The sequence below is a fragment of the Phascolarctos cinereus genome, unplaced genomic scaffold (assembly GCF_003287225.1).
Source record: "Phascolarctos cinereus isolate Bilbo 61053 unplaced genomic scaffold, phaCin_HiC Scaffold_2;HRSCAF=192, whole genome shotgun sequence".
NCBI classification, from domain to species: Eukaryota; Metazoa; Chordata; class Mammalia; order Diprotodontia; family Phascolarctidae; genus Phascolarctos; species Phascolarctos cinereus.
Genome location: NW_027555625.1, coordinates 112,014,251 through 112,023,728, shown reverse-complemented (window position 1 = coordinate 112,023,728; position 9,478 = coordinate 112,014,251). Strand labels below are relative to the sequence as shown.

General features: G+C 38.1%; 1 protein-coding gene across 2 annotated transcripts; it reads left to right on the top strand.

The window, feature by feature from the left end:
- Nucleotides 1-1,572: 1,572 nt before the first annotated feature.
- Nucleotides 1,573-8,403, top strand: TMEM17 (transmembrane protein 17). Of its 2 annotated transcripts, XR_002324299.2 has the most exons (5): nt 1,573-2,180; nt 4,667-4,770; nt 4,967-5,080; nt 5,791-6,269; nt 6,941-8,403. XR_002324299.2 is itself a non-coding variant. In XM_020985481.2 (4 exons), the coding sequence occupies exons 1-4, from the start codon at nt 2,081-2,083 to the stop codon at nt 6,085-6,087; spliced, it is 615 nt and encodes a 204-aa protein (XP_020841140.1). In that variant the 5' UTR covers nt 1,573-2,080; the 3' UTR covers nt 6,088-8,403. The 2 variants fall into 2 exon arrangements, 1 of the variants encoding a protein (XP_020841140.1); XM_020985481.2 differs by having other exon boundaries at nt 5,791-8,403.
- Nucleotides 8,404-9,478: the final 1,075 nt, after the last annotated feature.

The window sequence follows — 9,478 nt, the reverse complement described above, 5'->3', positions numbered from 1 at the left end:
AATTTAAAGCCAGTTTTACTTTTAGAGCAGGATTTCTTAATCTGAAGTCTGTAAATCTGGTTTTTAAAAATATTTTGGTTACTGTCTTACATATTGTAAGATATAGGAGTGCTACTGGTTTTTCCCATGTAGGTTATATACGTCCACATAGTTTTGCCTAGATATGTTTCTATGGGAGGAAGAAATAAAAATTTCTAGTGTCTTCCCCTCCCCCAATATAAAAGTAGACAAAATTATATTAATAAACTAATAAATACTATTAATTGAGAGGAAACAACTTTTAGGCTTAAGCTAAGATCCTGATGACCATTCATTAATTGGGAAAGCAGGGTCTCAAGCTTTACAGCCAAGGCTTGACTCTCTTTCCACCAAATGCCAGTCCCATAATGAACAAACAGCATATAAACCCATTTATCCAACTTGATATCCAAACAGAAATCAGAGGAAGTAAACATAAGAGAATATATGCCATATAATATAGATTGAATGAGCACTTCCTTTGGGAGCCATATAACTAACTGAGTTCAACTGAGAGAGACATAGATGTTACCCAAGGGGAAATTCTCTAAAGTCTCTAGTGTAGTAAGATGGAAATAGAGATATGACTGAAGTTCTACATGCTGTCTTCTCAGAATCTTTTTCCCTTCATGGATTTGAAGAGGGTTTGGAATTGCGTATCTTCTTTCTCAAAGCTAGAAGCCAGAGGAGCCAATCTCTGTCAATGAGAGACTTGTACAAATGGCCCCATAAGTCAAATGTTACAAAGGTTTCCTTTGTAATCTTATGTATTTTATTTTAAGCATTTAAAAAAGGGTTTCATAGGCTTCACCAGAATGCTAAAAGGTCTATTACACAAAAAGATCAGAAATCCTTGTTTTAGAGTAACATTAAAATTTATTAATATATAGACTAATACAGTATTATTGCCTATATAATAGGCAAATAAAGAGAAAGCTCTGACAGTGGCCTCAAAAGACAGTGGAAATGAAATTTTGGTAAATAGTTCTTTTATACCTCAAAATGTTGAGCAAACAGAATTCTTATTAATTATTGTAATACAATTTCCCCCTAAAATATTAAGAGTACTGGAAGGTAGTAATTATCCCCTCTGGACAGCAACATTGGCATAGGAAAGCAGGAAATTAATTTGGTACGGTCACTGACCCTTCTGGGAATACACAGGCAAACGTTTCCCCTTCTCTTTCCCCCATCGTTTTCTTATTCTTTATGTGAACAGATGTAGCAAGGTCTCATGATTAAAAACATTTGCAAGCTTTTTTAATTACTCCTATCCCCAGGGCTTAGAATAGAGCCTGGCACATAGTAGGTGTTTAATAAATTCTTGTTGACTGACTGCAATAATAACTTCCCCCCATTCCTAGATTTTTGTTCTATCCTTTTATTTTCACATGATTATTCCAGTACACTCCCCAGGGGGCCATTCCTTCCCTGGAGGGTCCCGGATCTCCCAGAGGCCTGTGCGGGATGAGGCCTGTCAGCCTGCTGCTTCTCCAGGCCCCAAGGATGGAGGATGGGGGGGCGGGGCACGGGCGCGTCCGGCCCCCTCCTCCCCGCCCCTTCGTGCCTTCCAGGGCTCTGGCTCTGCTCAGGAGGTATTTTCCAAGGCCTGCCACCTTGGTTTTTAGGAGGCTGTATTGGGCTGCAGTCTCTCACCCCCGCTGGGCTTATGAGGGGGCATTTGGTTAGGGAGTGAAACTGGTTACTGCACAGGCCTCTGGGGAACGACCCAAGGCCTCTCTTATCTCGCCGGTAGCTAAACTTAGGGCCTGCGTGTGGCTGCGAGAGGATCATGTCTCTGGATCTCAGTTTCCCTATCTGTAAAGCAAGGACGCAGGACTAGAGGACCTCTCAGCGATAGTAAACGCTAAGGCTAAGGCCACCCGACCTCAGGCCCAGGAGGAGGGCGGGCCCTAAATGCGCAAGCGCCTGGGTCAGCCTGTGGCCCCGCCCTGCCAGTGTTGCCATAGGAACCACTGCCTGTTGGGGTGGGGGAAGGGTGGAGGCGAGGGCTCCACTGGGAGCTAGGGTGGGTGGGTTTCAGGGCCCCTAGGGCGAAGCCATGGAGCTGCCCGATCCCGTCCGGCAGCGACTGGTAAACTTCAGCAGGACAGTGTTTACCGACACAAGCCGAACCGGCCCGGAATTCATCGGCCACCCCGGTGAGTGGCGAGGGCCTGGGGAAAAGGGGCTGTGGGCAGTGGGTGGGGAGAAGGGGGCGGGAAATGACGTTGGGAATGTTGCCCACACTTAACATGGCGGCTCGGTCTTCCACGGTGTCTGGAGGGGTTGGGGGGAGGGGTCCTTCCCGCCAGAACCCTTCCCGGTCTGTTGGTAACGGTGCTTGGGACTACCTGAGACCCCTTTACTGGGAGAGGAGTGAATTAATCAATCAATCAGCTAATTAATGATGCCCTATGGTAGATACAGTCTAGTGGTACCCGACTCCCCTCCCCCGCCTTAAGAAAGAGAGCGAAGACTTCCAAGTTCAAGTTCAAACAGTGTGCCCAGTGCTTCCTGCTGACCCTTTTTTAAGACTAGAAATTACCGAGGAGTTACATGAACACAGATCCTTAGAGGAAGCTCCCCACACCGATGAAACCATAGGGATGAGCCAAAAAGAAAAGAAAAATCTCGCATCTCAAAAATCTCAGCTCTGTAGGCGGCCCTGCTAGGTCGCTCTCCGTATTTTCACACAAAGCCTAGGGTGAGTGGTCTTGGGGGAGGGGAGGAGCATGCGGATGCCTTAGACAGGGCCGAGCTTGGAGCCTGGAAGACTGGAATTCTCTGCTTGCCTTAGTCTCCTCAACCTTGCGGCTCAGTCCTGTCTGACTCTTCCTTGGCAAAGATGCTGGAGCAGTTTGCCGTTCCCATCTCCAGCCCATTTTACAGATGAGGAAACTGAAATAGACTGGGTTAAGTGACTTGCCCAGGCTCACGAGGCTAGGAAGTGTCTGAGGCCAGATTGAAACTAAGAAAAATGAGTCTTCCTGACTCCAGGCCCAATACTCTGTCCACTGTGCCCCCTAGCTGCCCTTTCTCAACCATAAAGCGGGGATGATAATAGCAACTACCTTCCAACCTTGAAACTGTTTTTTTTTTCTGCATCATTTCTGCTTTAACAATTTGATACCAGGGGCAGCTAGGTGGTGCCGTGGATAGAGCAGCAACCCTGGAGTCAGGAGGACCTGAGTTCAAATCCAGCCTCAGACACTTGACACTTATTAGCTGTGCGATGGGCAAGTAACTTAACACCATTGCCTAGCCAAAACAAAACAATTTAATACCATTTAATTCTTCATTTTAACTAGAAAACAACACTTTTGACATTTTCTACTTCAGTACCTGAAGAAATCAATATTTCTAAGTTTTTCTCATCAGAGATTTTTAGCACCATGTATCTTTGTCCTAGCAACTACCATACAGGCCCTAAAAGGGATTAGATAAGCTTGTTGATTTATCTCATAGTAGTTTTAACATCTTAAGGCACTTAATATCATTAGTACATGGAGTTTTGCAAGAACCGAAGTTCAGAAAATATTTTATTGTTAACAATAGAAGCATTATTGTTTATTTTAATATGTTGTTTATAATTATTTAAAAGGTTCCGCTATGGAAATCCGCTGTGGTATAGAGGATATGGAGCCAGGCTTTGAATCAGGAGGACCTGGGTTCAAGTCCTACCTACTAGCTTTGTGACCTGGGGCAAGTCATCATCCTAAATTCTCAGTGCCCCAAGAAACTCTTTAGACTTTAACCTGCAGATCAGAAGCTAACTTAGCATTGCTAGAGGAAATTTCCTCACTAGGGGTTCCTTATAGCACTAAAATGATAAATACAATCTTCTCCCTTGCCCCCCCCCAAATAGAGATATAATAGAAGGGTAATACTTTATTTAAAATTTTTTAAACCTTTGGAATGTTAAACAACTAAAGAATATGGATTATTTCAAAATATGTACCTTATGCATATGAAATTTGGCCTCATGTTATTTTGGAACTTGTTTAACTTTGTACTTTAATTCATGGGGTCTATGTTGCCTCCTTTAGGACTTCTATTTACAAAAATGAAAAAATACTGTATCATAATCTCTAGTGATTGTAGTAATTTCTTGGCAGAACAAACTTATGATTGGTATGGTCCTTATGACAATATGGCAATTGTGTTAGAGAGACATTGAATCCGATGATGGTGTGCATTTCTCACATTTTTTTTCCACAGGCTGCAATAAAAGCTACTAATTATAATTATCTATTATACACTGAGGCCACACATTGTCTACATGAACAGTGAAAGACCCAACAGACAGTAATTAAAAAGTGATAATATACTGAAAGACACATTATTCCTTTTCTAGTCACCAAAAATTGCCAGTCTACAGAACTGAACCCAGTGTTTTTTATGTAGTAGATGCTTAATATGTATTTAATTAATATTAAGGCCAATATTCCTTCTTCTGGTAGTGGTTCTAAATTAGTACAAAATTTGAATTTTAAAAATCATGACTCCAGTTCTTCTTACTGTTCCTTGTGTTAATAATGTGAATTTTGAGGAGTAAAAAGGATATTTCTGAAATAATTTCTGAAATATTATAATTGAGAGTTGTTTGGGCTTTTTTTTTCTCCTTTTTCCTTCCTTTCTCCTGCAGATAATGAAATAGTCTCCAGTTTGGCATTACAGATGTCTCTTTATTTCAACATTTACTTCTTTCCATTTTGGTGGGTGTGTAATATCATCATGCTCCAGCTGAAGGTGAGTATAAAATCTGATTGCTTATGCCTAACTTTCTCATGCATTTCTTTTATATCATTATGTTGTCAACGAGATAAAAGTCTGCGTCCTTTATTCTAGCCTGGAATGTCATTGGCTTCTGTGAGTCAGCTGTAGTATTGCTGCCAGGATGATGTGAAATAATAGTAACATGTTCTCATTTTGGCTTTGTCTGCAGTATCCCATCTTGCCTGATTATTATAAATTCATTCTAGTCACCGTCATTATACTAATAACCTTAATTGAGGCCATCCGGTTGTATTTAGGATATATGGGCAACCTACAGGAGAAGGTAAGATCCTGTTTCATATTGTTAGTCTTATAACCAGTGCTATATTTGAATGCTGTTAGACTTTCTACTTTGCCAATAAAATATTATTTCTACACCAAATGGAATCTTTGGAACCTGAGTTGAAAAAGGAAGAGAAAAAGATGTCATCAGTTTTTCCCTCCTTATATGTATAGATTGTACTCTAACTCATTCTAGATGAATACTTTCTATCCCATAAAAAAAATAATATTGGGCATTTATAAAACAATTTAAGTTTGACAAAGTCATTTACATAAAATAGCTTATTTGATCCTTACAAAAGCCCTATAAAGTATTATTATCAACATTTATGGATGAGGAAAATGAGGCTCAAGTTAAATGACCTGCCCATGATCACAAAGTTGCTAAGTGTAAGCAGCAAGGCCTTTACTGAATCTATTGCTTTTCCTGCAACTTCTTCTTTGTGATTCTATTACTATTGGATATAGATTTATTTTAACTTTTGTGCTGTTTTGAGTCTTCTCACATTGTTCAGTTTCCTTAGCTTTATCTTCCCCAATGAATTGGCAGTTCCTTTAGGGCAAGTTCCCTCTCTTTACTACATTTTATCCTCCATCTTGCCTAACAGTGCCAGGCCAGAGTAGGTTCGAAATAATCACTTATTGACTCATTGTGGCTATAGCCTTATTAAAATAATAAGGTCCTTGTTAACAATATTTTTACTCTTGCAGGTTCCTGAGTTGGCAGGCTTTTGGCTCTTGAGTCTTCTGCTGCAGTTGCCCCTCATTCTCTTCTTGCTCTTTAATGAAGGTCTGACAATTCAGCCTCTGGAACGAGCAGTCAACATCATCTTCACCATCTTCCTTGCTTTCCAAGTTGTTGTAGCATTTCTTGCCTTGAAGAAAATGGCAAACCAATTAGCCGCCCATTTCCACCTCCAAGACTTTGACTATTTTGATAGGGAAAAGAGGATGCAGAGTTTTCCAGTGCCACAGTCAGAGGAGATTTATTCTACAGTTGTTGAGTAGGAGTCTGTGCTAGAAACAGGACAGATTGTACCAGAAGATACCAAGAGCTGGGGAAAAGATCCTGCTGGAGAAAAAGGACAGAGCAAATGCTGTACTGTATTTTTCTTACTAAGAGAAATTCTATGGCATGACAGAAGAGGCATCTCTAGTCAGGCTTTATGTCCACAATGCCAAAAACACAGGTGAAAAATGAAAACTAATTCTAAAATATAAGTTATCATTACAACTTGAAAATAGATTTTTTTTTAGTTAACATTTTTAGTCTTTCTCTTCCTGTATGTTTGATACATCATGGCTACAGCCTTAAAATAAAATCTGTATCATATCCTTTAGTAGTGGAAGGAAATATCTCTTAATAATCCATATTTCTATCATATTTATCATTTTAAGAGCTATTAGTAGTTTTGTGCTTTTCTTTGGGGTTTGTCATTTTCTATAGATACCTCTGTTAGCATTTATTTCATCTCTCTTTGAGCATCCTTTTTTTCTTGAAACATACAGAGAAGTGCATGTGTTTGTCAGTATTCTCTACTTTTAGAATATTGTAAGGAAGACTAAAATAGGATTTTTATGCCCAAAGTGGTGTTGAGTACTGGCTTTAACTCCCATTTTGCATGTAAGAAGTGCTTGGGGGAAAGAAGGCAGCACTAATACTGTAGAATGCCATTTGTGATAATATTGTTATTTTCTACTATATCTATTTTTTTATTTTGTCTAGTGTTGTGAAAATCTTTTCAAAATAATATATTTTTAAATATTCTTATATTAAAACATCAGCAAATATTTGTTCTCCTGTGTAATTCTTTAGGCCTTGAGATGTTGGTGACTTCTCTCATTTTTTTTCTTTTTATAGGCTAAGAACTCTGTTGTTAATGCATCCAGGATTGGTTAAGCCAAGGATTATTAATCTGGGATCTGTGAACCTTCAAAAACATGTTGATAAATGTATTTGAATTGGTTTCTTTTGTAATCCTATTTTATTTTATGCATTTAAAAATGTAATTCTGAGAAGTGTCCATAGGCTTCCCTGGACTAATGAAGTAGTCCATGACAAAAAAGGTTAAAAATCCCTAGATTAGTCCTAAATGAACTAATTTATGCTACATGAATAAGCAGGAAATTTGATTTGTGAACTAGGATATCTATCAATTTTTAGTTAAGTGAACCATGCTTATATGACTAAATCTGCATATTCACTTCTCACTAGAGGAAGCCTAAATCCAATTAATATCATAAAGTTGCTTGGCAACTATAAAACTAAAGAAAGGGAAATCGAATGATTTTAAAGGGGTATTATATTTTCATCAATGCTTTTATAAAAATATGAAGTTACCTTTCTCTATTAAAGGAAGCATAGCCTATTCTCTCTTTCAAAGACACGGTTATGGGGGCAGCTAGGTGGCGCAGTGGATAGAGCATCAGCCCTGAAGTCAGGAGGACCTGAGGACCTGAGTTCAAATTTGGCCTCAGACCAAACACTTGACACTTACTGGCTGTGTGACCCTGGGCAAGTCACTTAACCCCAATTGCCTAAAAAAAAAAAAGACACGGTTATGATTGTACTGACCAATTTTTCTTTTAAATTTTTTTTATAACTTATGCAAGTTCATTTATTTCCAGAGTTCCATTTCATTTGTTGTTGTATTTGATTCATGGTTTTCAATTTTTTTCCCTTCCACTAAACTTTAGAGTTTCTGGGTAGACTCTTTATATTAATTTTTTTTATCTGTGATTTTCTTTTGATATCAGTTTCACTTGTGTATTTTCCCCCTAAATTTTCCCTTATTTATCTTTGCTCTAATTCCTGAAGTTCATTTAAAAAATTTATTGTTTACATTATAGTTATTTCTGGAAATACTCTCCCTCTAGACTGAAAAAGAAAAACAGTTAAGCAAAAGCACCTGACACTGCATTTTACCCTGGTAGCCTTATTCCTTTACTGTGAGGAAGGATGTGTTTTATTTTCTCTTCTCTAGGACCATTATTTTTTCAATTACTCACGAGTTTGGCTTACTTTTAGTGACCTTTTCATTTATATTGTTATAGTCATTGTCAAATACTATCATATGGTTCCACATCAGCAACTGATATGATTTTATCAGTGGAAATAACATTAAAGAAGCGATATCACCAAAGCTGTACCCTAAGGACCATGGGAAGGGACCTTTATATCTGACTTGCAGCTGAAACCATCCATCTGTATTATCTCCCGCATTAAAATATAACCTCCTTGAGAGAAAGGCTGTCTTACTTTTCTATTTGTATCCACAGTTCTTTGCATGTAGTAAGTACATAATAAATGCTTTATTTATTGCATATTTTGACCTTTTGGTTCTATTTATTTTAATCTACATCAATTCAAGCAAATCTTCACACTATTCACATTTGTTATTTCTACATGATAGTATTCCATGCCATTCATTTGCTGTATTTTTTTTCCAGCCATTCTCAAATTGATGTTTTATTTCCTGTTCTTTACTAAAAGGGCAGTACTATAAATATTTTGGTATGTGTTGAACCGTGTTTTCTGACTTTGACCTCCTTGGGAGCATATGCCTAGTAGTGGCATTGTTGGCACTTAGTGACTTTTCTTACTTAATTCTAAATGTCAAGAAAGATTGAACCATTTCACAGTTCCATCATCAGTGTATTTGTGTGCCTGTCTGTTATGGTAAACACCGGAAGATCTAGTTCAAATGCCAGTTCTGGTGCTTACTGGTTGTGAAGGAAATGGCTGTTGTTCTTAGGTGTTTGAATCAGTTCCTTGTGTATGTTAGATATCAGAGCTTTTTTTTTTTATCAAAGGAACATGTTAAAGATTTTTTTCTCCAGTTAACTGTTTCCCTTCTAATTTTAACTACTTTGTTTATGCAGAAATTTCTGTTTTGTATAAACAAAATGTGTATTTTAGTTCCTGTGACGCTCTCTATCCTTTGTGTTATGAACTCATTCCCTATTCATAGTTGCAAAAGATATTTTCTTCCCTGCTCCTCTAATTTATAATGTAACCTTTTTTATCTAGTTCATGTATCCATTTGGACCTCATCTTGGTATGTGTTGTGAGTTCTTGATCTAAACTTCGTTTCTGCCAGGTTGATATCCATTTTCTCCAGCAGTTTTTGTTGAATAGTGAATTCTTAACCCACTAGTTAGTATCTTTGGGTTTTCTGAGCACCAGACTGCTGAGTTCATTTGTTTCTGTATTTTGTGTATTTAATCTATTGCACTGATCCACCTCTCCATTTCTTAATTAGTACCAAATCATTTTGATCATTTGTAGTACATACATGTATATGCACATACATGTAGTATATTTATAGTATCATTTAAGAACATTACTGCTAGACATTTTTTCCTACGTTTTTTCATTGTTTCCCCTGAAAATCTTAAG